This window comes from Macaca nemestrina, chromosome 11 (genome assembly GCF_043159975.1).
Source record: "Macaca nemestrina isolate mMacNem1 chromosome 11, mMacNem.hap1, whole genome shotgun sequence".
In the NCBI taxonomy this organism is placed as follows: domain Eukaryota; kingdom Metazoa; phylum Chordata; class Mammalia; order Primates; family Cercopithecidae; genus Macaca; species Macaca nemestrina.
The window spans coordinates 103,499,591-103,518,090 of record NC_092135.1 but is presented as its reverse complement, the minus strand read 5'-3'; the positions used below and the strand labels follow the sequence as shown (position 1 = coordinate 103,518,090).

The 18,500-nt window shown below is 39.6% G+C and overlaps 1 protein-coding gene across 5 annotated transcripts in view; it reads right to left on the bottom strand.

The window, feature by feature from the left end:
- LOC105468044 (par-3 family cell polarity regulator beta) overlaps window positions 1-18,500 on the bottom strand; it is a 1,086,746-nt gene that overhangs the window by 171,184 nt on the left and 897,062 nt on the right. For all 5 annotated transcript variants that reach the window (XM_071073272.1, XM_071073273.1, XM_011717972.3 and 2 more), the window contains one exon: window positions 12,607-12,909. In XM_071073272.1, the coding sequence (XP_070929373.1) occupies window positions 12,607-12,909 (303 nt within the window). The remainder of the gene's footprint in view (window positions 1-12,606; window positions 12,910-18,500) is intronic.

Sequence of the window (18,500 nt, the reverse complement as noted above, 5' to 3'; positions counted from 1 at the left end):
CAATTGATGAGTTAACTCTCTATGGAAATGGCATTTATCATTGGGATTCCCACACTGAAATGTGATCACTTTTGTTCGTTTGTAGAAACTAAAAACAAATCTCTAAGTAATCTACTGTATTCACTGTTCAAGTCCCTACACACAGCCACACAAAGTCATGAGTCAGAGGTGAGAGCCAAAATGCTATTAAACTAAAATAAAATTAACTGGAAAACTCACTAGAGAGAAAGAGACTGGGGACAAACACCAACAGAGGTATGAGCTGTACATGACAATGCTGTGGCTCAATGAAAGGCTGAATCTCTGAAATTAACAAACTGTTGTGACAAAGAGATATCAGCTATCCTATATTGCCCCAATGATACAAGTTATGTTCACATCCAGCTGTTCACACAGCTTCCTGTTAATGCTTTTTCTATCCCTCATTGCTCTTATTTTAGAATTCCCAAAGCACATGCTTTTTCAGTGGTCATGAAAATTAGGAATGTATGTCCCCCAGTTGCCTCTAGGAGTTATTTAGACAGAGCAGTGGAAGGGAGGTGGGGACGGTTAATGGGTACAAAAAAATAGTTAGAAAGAATGAGTAAGACCGAGTATTTGATAGCATAACAGGGTGACTCTAGTCAATGTTAATTTAATTGTACATTTAAAAATACCTAAAAGAGTGTCATTGGATTGTTTGCAGCACAAAGGATAAATGCTTAAGGGATGGATATCCCATTTTCCATGATGTGAGTATTATGCATTGCACACGTGTATCAAAATATCTCATGCACCCCATAAATACATATATATATATACCTATTATATACTCACAAAAATTAAACATAAAAAATGTAAAACAAGAAGTTGTTCAGGCTGAAATATTTCTGCCTGAGCTATAAAAGGGTCTACTGTTTAGAAAACCAAATGCCGCATGTTCTCACTCATAGGTGGGAATTGAACAATGAAATCACTTGGACACAGGAAGGGGAGTATCACACACCGGGTCCTATTGTGGGGAGGGGGTGGGGCGAGGGATAGCATTAGGAGATATACCTAATGTAAACGACGAGTTAATGGGTGCAGCACACCAATATGGCACATGTATACATATGTAACAAACCTGCATGTTGTGCACATGTATCTTAGAACTTAAAGTGTAATAAAAAAAAGTACATAAATAAATATTGTAAACGACGAGTTAATGGGTGCAGCACACCAGTATGGCACATGTATACATATGTAACAAACCTGCATGTTGTGCACATGTATCCTAGAACTTAAAGTATAATAAAAAAAAGTACATAAATAAATAAATAGAGGGTCTACTTAAGGATAGCCTCTCACAGGGAGTTAATAAGAATATATTTGATGAAAATACTACATACCATGAATCTATAACTTTTCCATTATTAAAGGGAAGTGAAAAAAAAAAAAAGAGAAAAGACATCTAAAGGTAATCTATTTGTGGTGGATTCCATAGAGTGGCTCCCTAAAACCCACTCACTACTCACTTCTCTGTTGACTTTGTTTACTGGAAAGTTGAAGTTCTATTTCTCAACACCTTTTTGCAACTAGAGTAAATCTTTTAATACATTTTTTGCCAATGAGAAATTGTTGGGGTCTTCTAGGGAATCTTTTCAAAGGGATGAACTTGACTAGCACATTCCATTGGCCATTTGCGCCTTTCTCCTTCTTTCTCCCTGGAAGGTGAACATGAAACCCAGAGTGGCAACGGTCATCTTGGAATCATGATGCAGTATGAAGAACAGACTTTGCCACTGGGAAAGGCAAGAAAGGAAGAGGGAAAGAGGCCATCTAAATTCCTTAATGGGCAAGACACATGTGTATCAGCTGAGTTTTCTGTTGTTTACAGTCAAATAGCATCTGACTCAACACTGTTGTTATTGACAGCTCTTCTGGGACCCACAGAAATTGGACTAGCCCATTCTGTGGATGATTGTTAAGCCCGACTCAGAACCAAATGGACAATCAAGTGACATGGTAGGATATTGCCTTAGTTCTGATGAGGAGCTTAGGGACATCTAATGAGTTATGGTTTGTAGCAAACAATTGCCAAAGTAGCTCAGTGTGTAATGAATGCTCTCTTCACTTATGCAAATGATACGACTGATCTAACGGAATCTGCACTGTTGGGCTGGGTGCAGTGGCTCATGCCTGTAATCCCAGCACTTTGGGAGGCCGAGGCAGGCGGATCACCTGAGGTCAGGAGTGCGAGACCAGCCCGGCCAACATAGTGAAACCCTGTCTCTACTAAAAATACAAAAAATTAGCCAGGCGTGGTGGCAGGCGCCTGTAATCCCAGCTACTCGGGAGGCTGAGGCAGGAGAATTGCCTGAACCTGGGAGGTGGAGGTTGCAGTGAGCTGAGAACGTGCCACTGCACTCCAGCCCAGGTGACAGTGTGAGACTCTGCCTCAAAAAATAAATAAATAAATAAATAAAAATAAATAAATAAATAAAAAAGAATCTGCACTTTTTTTTTTTAAGTTTTCTTGCCTCTCATCTCCTCACTTGCTCTTCTGTTTCTACTTTTTGTTTCTGATGATTACAATACACTGGCAGGAGTTGAGGCTGGAGCTAGGACTTAACCATTAAACATGGGACAGTGGAACAGATGGACTCTAACAGGTTCCCAAACCTATTATTTTAAATGGTCAACAGCTAGATATAATCAATAACCTTCCTCAATAGTTATTTTCAGTTCAATAATCTTCTCAATATATATACCAATAATATGTAATACAGTCTGATAATACATACTCCAATAATATTCCTAAATACAGTTGACATTTATTGAGCCAAACACTGAAATGATTTCGTTTAATCCATGAATAAACCAGACAAGAGCAAGTATACTCATGTCCTCATTTTTTTTTCTTTTTTTTGAGACAGAGTCTTGCTCTGTCACCCAGGCTGGAGTGCAGTGGCACGATCTCGGTTCACTGCAAGCTCCACCTCCTGGGTTCATGCCATTCTCCTGCCTCAGCCTCTCAAGTAGCTGGGACTACAGGCACCTGCCACCATGCCCAGCTAATTTTTTTTTTTTTTTGTATTTTTAGTAGAGACAGAGTTTCACTGTGTTAGCCAGGGTGGTCTCGATCTCCTGATCTCGTGATCCACCCGCCTTGGCCTCCCAAAGTGCTGGGATTACAGGCGTGAGCCACCGTGCCTGGCCTCATGTCCTCATTTTACAGTGAGAGATCAGGCTTTGAAAAATTAATACATTTGAACCAAGGCCCTGCAAAGATAAATCTACAGTCTCAGGTCTTTCTCACACTGAATGCACTTACAATTTCATGATTTTTACAATATATCCCGTATACACCTCTATTCTAATGGAACGTATTATATTGTAATGATTTGTTTATGAGATAGTTTAGGCTATCAGACTGAGTTCCTTGGGAGTCAGATTGCTTCTAAACTTCTTTGTATGCCTCTGAAATATAACAAATGCTCAATAAAAGCTTCCTGCAAAATTAGTGGATACATGCTGGAAAACCAAAGCCGCTTAACTGGAGCATTGAGGAGCTGTGTGCTGTTTGCCACTTTAATTTTATAGCTGCCATATATCAGTCACTAAGTAAGTATTTAGTAAGCAAATACTAAGTGCCTCTAAGTGCCTGGTATTACACCAGCTCATAGAAAGTGTTATTTTGCATAATTAAGTCTAAATGGACACATTGTTTATGAATATTAGAGGAAAAAAACAAAAGGGGGCTGGGCGCGGTGGCTCATGCCTGTAATCCCAGCACTTCGGGAGGCCGAAGCGGGCGGATCACCTGAGGTCAGGAGTTTGAGACCAGCCTGGCCAACATGATGAAACCCTGTCGCTAGTAAAAATACAAAAAATTAGCCAGGCATGGTGGCAGACACCTGTAATCCCAGCTACTTGGGAGGCTGAGGCAGGAGAATCGCTTGAACCTGGGAGGTGGAAGTAACGGTGAGCTGAGATTGCGCCACTGCACTCCAGCCTGGGCAACAAAAGCGAAACTTCGTCTCCAAAAAAAAAAAAAGTGCTCTCTAAGATTCATCAAGAACAAACAGTTCCCCCCCCCCCCTTTTTTTTTTTTTGAAATGGAGTTTCGCTCTTGTTGCCCAGGCTGTAGTGCAATGGCACAATCTTGGCTGACCGCAACCTGCACCTCCTGGGTTCAAGCGATTCTCCTGCCTCAGCCTCCCAAGTAGCTGGGATTACAGGCATGGGTCATCATGCCCAGTTAATTTTGTATTTTTAGTAGAGATGGGGTTTCTCCAGGTTGGTCAGTCTGGTCTCGAACTCCCGACCTCAGGTGATCCGCCCACCTTGGTCTCCCTCCCAAAGTGCTGGGATTACAGGCTTGAACCACCACACCCAACCGTAATTCCTTTTCTTCTTAGGGTTACCAGAGTGGTAAATCAAAGGATTTTCACAAACATGGTGTACCTCGTTATTAGTAAGATAAGTTCAGATGAACTGGAAAATGCAGACTAGATAATAGCAGACTAGATTAATAGCTAACTGAAGATCCCAAAGAGTGTTGATTAATGGAGGTCTCGAGTGATGTGATGCAGGGATTGTATCTGACACTGATCAACGATCTTATCAACGACATGGATGAGCTCACAATGATTAAACATGAGGATGGTACAATTTAGGAAGAATAACATATACATTGGAGTACAAAAATCGATACTTTAAAATATCTTTATTGGCTACAACAATGGGCTAAACCTAACAAGTAAATATTCAACTTGGGAAAGAGACTATCCCATATTTTAAAAAGTTATTGTACCAATATAGGATTTTGTAAATTTATTGGGGAATCTCGTTTGATAGCAACTCAAGTGAAAAAAAAAAAAAAACAAAAAACCCCCCCAGACATTTAGTTAAAAAGTGCAATAGAAGCTAATAATGACAATGGACGTAAAAGCTTGGGTCACATTAATAAGTGCAAAGGATTAAAATCAAAGGATACCCAGAGTCCCACTGATTTCCGTGGTTTTCTGACCATATCTGAAATATGGTACCCAGTTCTGCAAGCCATGCCCAACAAAGAAATCATAAACTCAATAGACTTTAGTGTACATATACCCCAAATGGCTGCCAAGAGGGCTGAAGGTGTGAATTGTAATTTAAGAAGGGGCTAAAACAGCTGTGGGAGTTTATGCTGAAGAAATGATTATATAAGAAACTTCTCAAGTTCATTTGCTGTGTTTTCTATATCCTTCTTAAGGCCAGTGCTGAGCACAGAGCCCGACATATGTTTAGAGTTCATAAATGTTTGTTAGTGAAGGTGGTCATAGCAGTCACTTTAGATATCTAAAAGGCTGTTAATGAGGCTTAGATGCTGTGTCTGGGTAGCTCAACCCAAAATCCCTGGCAAACACTACAGGGAAACAGTGTTTGGGTGGGTAAAAAGTGAGCATTTCTACATCAACTAGAGTGATCTAAAAGAAAAAGGATGCCTCATGAATTTTGTCACTGAAGCATGCCAATGTGAGTTAGGTGACATTCATGAAGCAGTTCATGGAGAAGATGCCTCGATGAGTGGGACATGAGGCTTGACCACTGAAGGTCCTAGCCAACTTTAAGATACTATTAAACCAGCCGGGTGCAGTGGCTCATGCCCATAATCCTAGCCCTTTGGGAGGCCAAGGTGGGCAGATCACGAGGTCAGGAGTTCGAGAACAGCCCGGCCAACATGGTGAAACCCCATCTCTACTAAAAATACAAAAAATTAGCTGGGTGTGGTGGTGCACATCTGTAATCCCAGCTACTCGGGAGGCTGAGGCAAGGGAATCGCTTGAACCCGGGAGGCGGAGGTTGCAGTGAGCCAAGATTGCGCCATTGCACTCCAGCCTGGGCAACAAGAGTGAAGCTCCATCTCAAGAAAAAAAAAAGATTCTGTTAAACTATTCATTCATTCATTATTCCCAAAATATTTATTGAGGACAGACTGCCCCAGGAACTGAGGAGACAGGGTGAGCAAAGGCAGGATAGGTCCCAACCACCATGAAGCCTGAATCTGAGACCAGTGGTCTCCAAAATGGGCTGTATAAACCCCATTTGAGGGAGGAAGAAAATATCAGAACCACTACTTATAATTTGTTAAAGTCTCATTTTAAAATTAATTTCTCTATTTGGTATGTGTCTTATATGTAATATAGTAGTAGGGTAAATTAGTATATATCAGTTAGAAACAAATGCCCATATTTTTAGAGGTAAACATCCAAAAACTTTTTTTTTCTTTTTTAACTGATAATGTGTGGAACCAAACCCATTAGGCAACCTCTAGAAATGAATGGCATATTGTCACACAAACTAATGCAAAACTGCATTTGTGTTGTGTGCCACAAGTACCTTCTAGCCCCCTATTTGGGACTGTTTTGTCCTCATCCAGACATAAAGTTTTCATGTTCATACACTGTGGGAGCCCTTTCAATGCTGGCATTGTGGTGGAAAACTAACACACTGTAAACCTGAGTAATTGTCAGGCTTTGAGGGCAGCATTTAACCCATGCTATGTTCAAATCCTGGAAGAGCCAGCACTGTGAAAATCCAGTCATGTGTCTCTTGTCCTGGTGGTAGAAATGTTTTATTTTAACCACTGTCGTTTACAGATGAATCTTTTATAAGGCAACTTTTTTTTTTTTTCTAAGATGGGCTGAAGGTTCAGGGCCAACCTTTGAGAAGCAAGTAGGTATGAGACCGAAGTTGCCCCTGTTAGAAAGCTAGTATGGGCCACGTACACATGATCTGTTCCTATAAGACAGAGATATATGGACAAATAGGGTATGTTTCATATGGAGATAGAAAAAAACGCAAAATGTAAAATCATATTTAACCATCACAGATGCAAGGCTATTATTATAATCTTCCCTTTTACAAATAAGTAGGTGAGGATAAATCGCCTATGCTATTAAACAGCCTATTGAATTCCAGGATTATATCTCACGTTAAAACCCTCAGTCTCTTCCCCAACCCAAACCCTGCCCCGTCTCCCTCAGGATGGAGTCCAAACTCTTCAGCAAGGCTGGCCAACCTCTCTCCCCTGCCTTTGGTCAGCTCTGAGGCCATCCCATGTTCTCTCTTTCCATTTACCTCTCCCACCAGGTTTCTATTTTACTGAGAGTCTTTCAGTCCCCCTAACACATCATGCTTCCTCTCCCCTCTATTTTCACCTTTGCTGCCTGGCCCCAGCCAGTACCCTGCACTTACTCTTCAGTTGCACTTTCCACACTGTGTTCCACTGCATGTTTAGGTCTTCGCATTGCCATTGGATCCTAATCTCCATAATGAAGGCGGCATAATCATCTTCCTCCCAGTTCCCTGGTGAGTTTAGTACTGAACTCAGGCCCTGGCCCTTAGTGGATACTCAGTAAGTATTTGTTGAATTATATGCATGAAAATAAAAAAATGGCATCTTGGATAAGTCATGCAGCTCACGCAGGAGTATTTGGAAGCGGACTGGACCCATATCAGCTTCATCCCCAACCCCATGATTTAATCTGCCATTACATGTTGGGAGCCCAGATGGATGCTTCTTTACTTGTCCAGGTACTAATTTCCTTAATATGGTTGGATCTGTGTTCCTGCCTAAATTTCATGTCTAATTGTAATCCCCAATGTTGGAGGTGGGGCCTGGTGGGAGGTGATTTGATCATGGGGGTGGATTTCCCCATTGGTACGGTTTTTGTAATAGTGAGTGAGTTCTCGTGAGATCTGGCCATTTAGAAGTGTGTAGCACCTCCCTCCTCTCTGTCTTGCTCCTGCTCCTGCCATGTAAGAACTGCCTGCTTCCCCTTTGCCTTCTGTCATGAAAGAAAGTTTCTGGAGGCCTCCCAAGAAGCTGAGCTGATGCCAGCATCATGCTTCCTGGACAGCCTGCAGAACTGTGAGCCAATCAAACCTCTTTTCTTTGTAAATTACCCAGTCACAGGTATCTTATTATAGCAGTATGAGAATGGACTAATACATTCCTCAAGCAGGAAATGAGAATGTGGGTCTATATCATAGTGTGGGGTAGGGAAAAGAAGACTGTAGAACAGAGAGATCTAGAATAAAGTCCTGATTCCATGCTGTGTGATCTTGGGCAAGTCACTCAACTTCTCTGGGCCTCAGTTTCTGCAATAATCATATGAGAAGGTCACTCTAGACAGTCTCTGAATTCTCTTGTTAGCTCTGAAATACTGTCACAGAAGGAACTTCAAAGCTGCAACTTTTCCATTCTATAACTGTTCTCTGTCACCAAGAGCTCACTCTTTAAGTTCTCACCTGTTAATCAATTCTCTTCTCATTGTAATTCTCCCCCTGGTCCTACTTAGCTACTAAAATTGTTCTCTCTAAATTAACTGATGACCTTTTAGTGGCCAAATCTAAAGCACTCTTTTTAGTCCTTATTCCACTGAGCTCTCTGAAGCATTTGAAAGCCTCATGTCTGTGATATCTGCGAAACATCTTTGTCTTTGTTTTAAGCTAAGGTTTTGGGCTGCTTCTTATACTCTCCTGTCTCCAACACCCCTCCTCAAATGAGGAGTCAAATGAGGACAAGCTTCTGTCCTCATTTACTACTGTAATCATCTCTAACTTTGTCTCTTAGTCTAACCATGTTCTTCTTTGTCTGCCATCAAGCTGGAAGAGCTGTTTTCCCAAAACACAAATCCATCAGCTCATTCCCCAATTATGACACTTTAGTGGCTCCCATTGTCCACTGATTGGCAAATACATAAAAACCCCTTACACGCTTGCTACCACTCATCATTCTAGAGTCCAGAAAAAATAACCCCTATTCAGGTATAACTTCAGAACCCTTCTGTTTTTCTTTTAAGACAGGATCTTTCTCTGTCACCCAGGGTGGAGTACAGTGGTATAATCAACAGGTCACTACAGCCTTGGACTTCTGGGCTCAAGCCATCCTCCCACCTCAGCTTCCTGAGTAGGTTGGACTACAGGTGCACACCACCACACCTGGATAATTAAAAAAAAAAAAAACTTTTGTAGAGGCTGGGCGTGGTGGCTCACGTCTGTAATCCCAGCATTTTGGGAAGCCGAGGTGGGCAGATCACCTGAAGTCAGGAGTTTGAGACCAGCATGGTCAACATGGCAAAACCACATCTCTACTAAAAATACAAAAAATGAGTCAGGGTGGTGGCTCGTGCCTGTAGTCCCAGCTACTTGGGAGTGGAGACACGAGAATTGCTTGAACCCTGAGGTGGAGGTTGCAGTGAGCTGACAACATGCCACTGCACTCCAGCCTGGGTGACAGAGTGAGACTCAAAAAAAAAAAAAAAAGAAAAGAAAAGAAAATATTTTGTAGAGATGGGGTCTTGCTATATTGCTCAGGCTGGTCTCCAACTCCTGGCCTCCAACTCCTGGCCTCAAGTAATTCCCCCTTACCCCAGACTCCCAAAAGTGCTGGGATTATACTGTGCCTTGCCTCAGAACCTTCGTTAACACAGATTTCTGGACAGCCACTATCAATCAATTAGTATCAGCCTAAGATACAACCCATTAAATCACAAACTGACCCAAGCCTGCTTTGCAACCTTTTTCCTATCACTTTCCTTCCCATCCACACTCTGTGTCAGGGTGCTTCTTAGCTCCCCTACAGGCCTGCTCTTTCGGGCCACTTTGCCCTTGTACATGCTTAATTATTCTGCAAAGAAAACAATTCTCCTACTGCAATTGCTCCTGTCTTACCCTTCTAGAGCCAGTTCAAATATTACCTCTGTTTGGAGGACTTTCCTGACTAGCCTAGGCAGAGTTAGAAAAGAAAAACTTCTTTTCCTTCTATTCACAAGACATTGCAATGATCCATTTCTACATGTGTTGGTCCTCTATTCACTAGATTATGACCTCCTCTGGCCTGGGACTGTTTCTTAATCATCTCTCTATCTTCCCTAAAGCTTTCTACAGTAGTTAGAACACATTAGGTGTCAAATACATACTTACTAAATGAGTTCAGGACTGAAAAGATGAATGGGTGAATAGCATTGCCCTCTAATAGTACATATGGTAGGTTTAGAATTAGTAGGTTCCTGCTTATGGATACTACTAGGGAAGCTGCCATAGCAACTCTTCTTAGACTTATCTGGGCACAGGCATATCAGGGAAGTTCAGAATTTCACTGAAAAAGGAGAGTAATAATAATAGTAACAATGATGATGATAATAGCTAACATTATTGAATGCTTACTATGTACCAGGACAAAATCAGCTTGCTTGAAGACTTGAAGAACAAGGAGCAGGTCAGTCTTTAAGTGTAATTAAATATAAGAGCAGGATAAAGATAATTCTGAGTATAATTCTGCTACCCAAAAATAGGATAGCAATCTAAACTCTACTGAAAGCAGCTTTAGATCACTTTTAATATAAGGGGGTCAGAGCCAAAAGTAAGACTCTTTTACACATATATCTGGACTGGGCAGTCAACAATTATTTTTTTCTTGATATCATTTTATAGCGGCTGCAGTTAAGATTATCGTAAGAAGTTTATTTTCTGGTCACATCTACATAGATGAAAACTAGTTAGTATATACTTTCCTAAATAGTGTTGCAAAGATCTAGAGGAAACATATGCTTTAGGTGACAAAAATTTGGGGGATAATGTGTGCTGGTTATTGGATGAGTCCTCTTAGAAACTCAGAATGCGTGTCAGCATATTGGGCATAAGAAGACTGTAATAAGAAAACCTATTCCGACCGAGCCCGGTGGCTCATGCCTCAAATCCCAGAACTTTGGGATGCCGAGGTGGGTGGATCACGAAGTTAGGAGTTCAAGACCAGCCTGGCCAAGATGGTGAAACCCTGTCTCTACTAAAAATTCAAAAATTAGCTGGGCGTGGTTGCAGGTGTCCATAATACCAGCTACTCACTTGGGAGGGTGAAGCAGGAGAATCGCTTGAACCTAGGGGGTGGAGGTTGCAGTAAGCCAAGATCACACCACTGTACTCCAGCCTGGTCGATAAAGTGAGACTCTGTCTCGGGAAAAAAAAAAAAAAAGAAAAGAAAGACCTGTTCCTTGTGGCTTACCCTAGAATTCCTAGAATTCCCCATACATATTTGACTTGTGAATTTTTTTTTTTAAATAAAATGCCTCATATTTATTTCCATGGAATTAGTATTGGAAAATACTGGCTTGGGAGGTTCCTATAAACAGTCCCTCTGTGTTGGGATTCTAGCTGTGGAATATGCAAAGAGGATTGTTATGAAGGCCTATCTAATTTAGGGAAGGTAAGATTGACTATGATTTGGGCCAGAAGAGACTCACGCCTGGTGTTATTATTTATATGATAAAATTCAATCCACTATGAAGGTTGAGGAGAAAAATTCAACTCTTAATCAATTCTTTGAATTAGCAGTTTAGTTATTATGGCTATATCACAGTCATAAAAATTTATATTTTCATTTTGTCCCAAAGAAAAACTTGACCATCTTTCTTTAATATTATCAACCTGGAAGCCTGACAGTAAGGATTAAAAATTGCTCCTTCCTTCCCACTTGGTTATTGGAAAGGCTCTGAAAGGTAATCAGTCTTGTGAAGCTACACTTTACAGTCTGCATAAAAATGCCATGATTTCCCTTCCTCTCCCCAACCTAATTGAAAGTGCATAATATCACCCAGCTGGGGAAATGTAAATGGTAAACATATGCAATATATCATGCTATCACACAAAGGCTGGTTACTAATAGGGACTGGGTGGTTGTCAGAACCCTAAGAAGTCTGGAAAACAAGCCTTTTTTTCATATAGAATGAGAGCTCTCTGTGCCTGCTACCCTTCTACCCCACCTCCTCCCTCGTCAAGCTAGTCAGATTAGTCCAAGATCAGTCAACTCATTCCTTGCATGTGTAATTCTAAGGGTCACCTAACAATGTATATTGACTAAAACTCTCTTACATCAATCTTTCAAGACATGAAGCATTTTACTTTTGGCAGGAGGTGGGGTTGAAAACATCTTGTTCTCTACCTACTTCAATTGTACTGACAGATGGTCCTATTATCCCTCTCCTTAGCTGCTAAACCTAAAGATCCGTGGCCTTGTCACCTCTTATCTTTCTCTACTTCATCAAACTCCTATTGCCAAGATTATCTCTTTTTCTACCTCTGATCATCCATGAATATCTATACAGGGTCACCTTTCCCTTGAGTACAAAATCCCCATCTTACTTTTCAAAGGCCCCTGCTCCTCTGCAGCTATCTGTAATTCCCACTTCAATTACACCTACTTGGAAGCTATCATTTTCTCTTTTCTGACTCTCCACCTCCATGTGCCATGCCGTCTTCCTGAATAAATCTTTTACATTTGGTCTCTTAGGAGAAAGGACAATATTTGTTCAAAGTTTTCATCATGAGATGTCTGTCACAATATTCCTTCAAAAATGGCTCCCTGTTGCATCATGAACTCTGCTACTACTATTCATTCATGCCACCTTACAATTGGCTATGGTTTTATTTTTGATGGTGGATATCTTACAGGTTGGTCAAAGGATGGCACTTGTCTAGGGTACTGAGTCATTTCAGTTTTCATCGATTGAAGGAGATATTTTTTATCGGTTTCAGCAGTAGAGATGATTTGAAACATACTAAATTAAAGCTATATTTATCTATCACTAAGTTTATTACCTGTCAGCTGGAGCCAGTGGATGGTATGGCTTGTTGACCTTGGCATAGAGACCCTCTAAGTGGTCTCTTTCTGGAGACAGTGGACGGCCATCCCGAGGGTAACCAAATGGTCCAGCTCGAGGGGGAGATGGAGATCTAAAGACATTTGCTGATGTGCATGGTTCCCGAAAGTGGTTCACTCTGGCATAATTGGGGTCCATTTCATCATCATCCATGTCGTATACTGATCCAATTGCACCAGTAGCATAATCAAGAAGACCTCTTGCCTGCTTTTCCCTTAGCTCCTGATGTTTTGCTCCAATCCTGAAAAATACAGAACAGGTAGCAAAGATGTATGTGAGTTTCATATGATAATACAATGAAATACTCTCTTGAATTTATGTTAACTCTTCCTCGTCACTTAGCTGTCATTCTCCTGTTTACTCAAGATCACAGCATGCAGAAATGCCAACAGCATAAGAGGATTAATTTTATATATCTGATCTTTATTTGTTACAGGGTCTTTACTTTGATAGCAATGCTATGGGTACTTTGATATCTTGCCCACTGATGACTAGGCTGATAGTAGCTTCAAAGACTGATTTTCATTCACATTCCCTCCCCACAGAGAGCATGCGCTTGTGGGAAGAGTGCATCTTTGGTTCGATATTATAGAAGTCTTTCTTGGGACAGGGATGTATGTTAACAAACCCATCAAAATCCTGCAGTTTTTCTATGACTTCACTAATTTAGTGGCCTAGAGTTCCAGTGTATTCTTCTAAAGAAAATAACTTATGAAAATTGATTTAAATATGAAAAAGAAATACAGAGGCTTTCTGGTCACTAAAAGCAGTGGGATCAGGGATAATTTATAAGAGACTCTGAGTTTTTTGGTTATACAAATGGGGATTACTGTGTCTCATTATATAGGGGCTAGGGACAGAGTAAAATAGTGAAGAAATTAATAGGTTCCTGACAGAGATGAATTGGCACATATAAGTGAATTAAACACCATTACTGGCAGAACTCCACAGTGCTAAAGCCTTAAGTGATATTACAAAATGCTAGTGCTAATCAGTGCCACTGTGCAGTCTAGTGGGAATGGAAGCAAAAAAATAGGTGGATTCCAAATCCATCTGAATTTTGAGAATTTGACATTTAATCTGGAAAGTGTTAGATCAGCTCCCCTAAATTCTCAGTAATGTATTAAAATGGGAAGGTCACTATGGCCTCTTACTGGACAATGGTGATCTTGGTGGTATGAGGAGGTCTTCAGCACTAATGAGAAAAGAGTGTAAACCTTGTCACTGGACAAACAAGGGGCACCGTGTACAAGAGAAGAGATAAGACAACGCTGGCTCAGGTGGCTAAAGAAAGTCAAGAAAAGACGGGACAAACTTAATGTCCTGGGCCTAGAGAATATAAGAGGGCTGTGGGCTAGAAGTGAATGATCTCTATATGACTGGAGACATACAGAAGGCCTGGATGAGTTAAAAAGCAACAACTGAAACCCATCAATATCTTCCCCCATTGAAACAAAAACAGCTGTTTTGCACATGGAAGCTAGCTTTATTTTGCAAAACATCAAACCCTTTGTAAAAATCTTCAGAAGCCAGGATTTTCTGAGGTATTTTTCTCTTTTGGCCAAACAGCATTTTCGTTTTTTATTTTTTTGAGTAAGGAGGAGAAAAGAAATTGGGCAATTTCAATTGGGAAGCAAAACGCAAAAAACAAAACAAAAAAGAATAAGGCATGAGACCAAAACCAAAACCAAAACAAAACCCCAGCACCTCTCCTCAAGTTACAACGGATGAAAATAAATGCCAGGATATATTATTGCATATCTCTTTTGATTAGGCCAAACCTGTGCCCTACACATAAGTAATTAGAAGAATTTATATTTTTGCATACGGCAACTTGAATTTCCAAGGGATTCTGAATTAAGATGAAAGGAAGATTACACAGTAGGCTACCCGTTAAGGGGCCTTGCCTATTCCCTTTCAGTGCATGTTAGTCCTAGATTCATGGATGTTTGTTTTGAGTAATTTTTGATAAAGAAGATAACCTGCTCCATTCTGCAACAAAACAATCTTTCCAGAGACAGTGCAGACTTGATTATCAGAGAATGCTTGCTGCACCCTGATGATAGGGATGGATTTCCATTGCAAATAGAGCAAAGGACATCAATACAGTTAGTGGGTAAGATTCTGTGTGGTTGCTGTCCCTTATAAGTGAGATGCCTTCAAGAGAAATCATTCAGCAGAAAGATGAATATCTCAAGGCTGTCTCATGGGGCTACACTTGTGTGCATTAATGGAAGAAGAAAATACTAAGCTTCATTTTTAAAAATCACAGAAATAGAACACTGGTATCTGTGTTCCTTATTTCATCACTTCTCTTTCTTAGAGGTTTTCTCATTAATTAAACTTGCTGAGTATGTGGAGAATCTCAGACGAAAAGTACTATGTGTATGCCAAGCAATATTTTATCTTGTATTCCTTTCCAAAACAAAACCATTTCTCTTTGATACTCTGCACCAGTGAGTGTTTCAGAAACTGATTTCGTATTAACCATTCAGTAGGTAAAATAGTAATTTCTTTGAACAATCATTATTATGTCATATATCAGGGTCCCTGCACGTTGAGGAGGACAAGGCAATCTCTGAAAAGGAGTGTATGGTGGCAGAAGAGACCAAGACAAAAGTGTCAAGGAAAAAATTTTTTTTGGTAGCTCTGACCCTCACCCCCACCCCCAATTCATGTGAGAATTTTACTTGTTTACAGTCATTTCCACTTAGAGGTTTCCTTACCACTGGGAACTCAACCTGTTAAATTATTGATTTTTCAAAAGATACCCTTTTTTATTTGACAGTACTACCAGTTTCCCCATTCTTCTGAGCAAACTGCCTTTGAATTGTTTAAATCTCCTCTTTCTCTTTTCCTCTATGGGAACATTGCTGCTTCTTTTCTCCTTAACACCTCTTGGGTATCCTTTTTTATTTCCATTTCTTTCATCACAGTCGAATATTCAGGCTTTTATATTGCCCAGATCTGCACTGTCCAATATAATGGCCATTAGCTGAGTGTGGCCCTATAAAATTAAATTTGAAATAATTCATATCAAATCAATTTCTCAGTTTCACAAACCACATTTCAAGTGCGCAGTAACTACATGTGGCTAGTAACTACTATATTGGACAACACAAATAGAGACTAATTCCATCACTGCAGAGCGTTCTGTTGGACTGTTCTGGCCTAGATTATTCTGAGAGTTTTTGGTATGTCACCTCATCCCACTTTAATATATATCTTAAAAGACTCTGGCATAATCTTCCTTAAAGAGTATTTCTGTCATATCTGTCAGATTGAGAATCTCTAATAAGAGATGATAATAAATGATGAAGTCAAGTAAGTGACTCTAGTTCCCTCCCTGAAACTCTATAGGAACAAACACTTGAGAAATTGGGAAGAAAATTCTATCTACAGTGGAATTAGAAAACGACCATAATCTCATGCCTTGCTATGAAATTTGGACACAGTCCCAGAGGTGGAGTGCACCACCAGTTGATATATGGCTGCATCTCCAGTCAGGTATACATTTCACTGAAAATAAGGAGGGAGTCTAGAGGGGTACAGTCAATAAACTTTAATATAGTCTAAGGATCGGAATAGGACCCTGGAATTGTAAGGTAATTCTTTGTGGGGGTCCAGCTTCAGAATGGAGGAGAGGCAGAGATAGAAGAGAGATATTTCCCCTGAGCAGGTCTCCTACCTTAAAAAAAAAACTTCATGGAGGTGAAGTAGTGAGAAGAGAGAAGTATGAACCTGCTTTGTATCTGATAGGCAGAATTAGCAGAGATATATAAACCCAGACTCATCAAAATAGCACCAATAATCTAGGTGACTTCACTAAGAAGTAGGGCGATCTCAGACTAGCTCTCCCAAAACAGAAAACCATAGAAAACAAGACCCCAGGGCAGAGTACCCAGCAAATCTGTCAAAAGGGTATTTTGAGAGATCATGTAGAATTGAAGCTGCTGGTAACCTTAGATCACTATGCCCATGTTATTTAATACTATATTTTAGCACAGATTTTTTAAAAAAATTTTAAAAACTTCCATATAATATAAATTTAATGGTTATACTTAAATACAGTAAAAGAAAATGTTAGAGCTTATTGCATATAGTAAGCATCAGTGCTGTCTCAAGGAGGAGGAAAATCAAGTAATCGACAAATGCAGGCAAACTCATGCTGACCTCTAACATAAATAAAGATAAAAGAAAAACACTCTCAAACATTTGAAAACACAGAGGGAATATGGTACTTATTGACCCATCTTGAAAAACTTATTAATAATGGAAAACAGCAAACTAAGAACTGCATCAAAATGAAGAATTCAACATGGTTGCTACGGCCATGTCTCCCAAAATTCATGTGTTGAAATACAGTCTCCATTGTGGCAGTATTAAGAGGTGGAGCCTTTCGGGAAGTGACTAAGCCATCATGAAAAGATTAATATCTTATAAACGGGCTACGGAGCACTAGATAAGGTCCCTCTTTGCCTTCCATTGTTCTGTTCTTCTGCCAAATGAGGAAACCTAGGCAGCACCATCTATGGGCAACAGGGCCTCGCCAGACACTGAACCTGCTGGCACCTTGATCTTAGACTTCTCGGTCTCTTGAACTATGAGAAAATAAATTTCTGTTCTTTATAAATTACCCTGTCTCAGGATTTTGTTATAGCAGCAAAAATGGACTAAGATAATGGTGAAGCTGTGGAATAGCAGGTCTGGAGGTAAGCAATACATTCATTTAAATACAAAACTAAGACTAAATATCTGTGGGAACAATAATTATAGAAAAAATGTAAATATTATAAACTCTGACAATATAAAATATAAAAAAAAACACAATGAAAATCACAAGTTAATAAGGAAGTAATTTAGGAGAGAGTACCCTATCTTTATTTTCACCCTTCTTCATTTTCTCATTTTATAAAGCAGGCATCAGTAGTTACTGTCTAAAATTGATACATTTAGAAACAGAGGTTTGAATATATTAAATATAATTACAAAGAAACCACTAAAAACCAAATTTTCAGCAGGTGAGAAATACACAAAATAAATGCTTAACCACAAAGCAGAAGTTGACCAAATGTATGTTATGAAAATAAATGTAAATGGAATAAATTTCTTTATTATCATTAAAGGATCCCAGGTATCAAAAAGAAAAATAGGCAAAGTGCTATTATAATAGTAAAAGGTGGGAAACAGTCTAAATATGCTTTAACAGGGGACTACAGAAAAGTATCATGCAGCTGTAAAACATAGTGTCATACTATTCCTATACTAAAAAGAAGATGATGTATGTAAGGGTGAGGGTACTATACATATAAATATTTATATGATATATATCCCTGCATATACATAGAAAACATCTGGAAGAATACACAAAAAATTCCTATGTGGTTGCATCTAGAGAGTGGAATTAGAGAGGCAGCCTTTATAACTTACATGCTATGTGCATTTTCTATATTTTTAAGATAATTTAAAAAATAAATTCAACTGAATTTTCGATTCATGGGGTACATGTGCAGGTTTGTTACATGGGTATACTGCAGCATGCTAAAGTTTCAGCTTTTAGTGAACCCATCCTGCAAATAGTGAACATAATGCTCGATAGGTAGTTTTTCAACTCTTACCCCCATCCCACCCTCCCTAAGAAAATTTTAAAAACTTTAAAAATATAAAAAATTTCCTAACAACTACAAGTTGTAGTGAATAAAAATGTTTTTGAAAACATTAAATACCCTGTACCAACAGGCATCTTTTTTTCTTGTAAACCTGATTTCTCATGACTCCTTTGTCAACTCAGTTATGACAGTTTTCTTCAAATTATTGTTCACTGTACTTTTA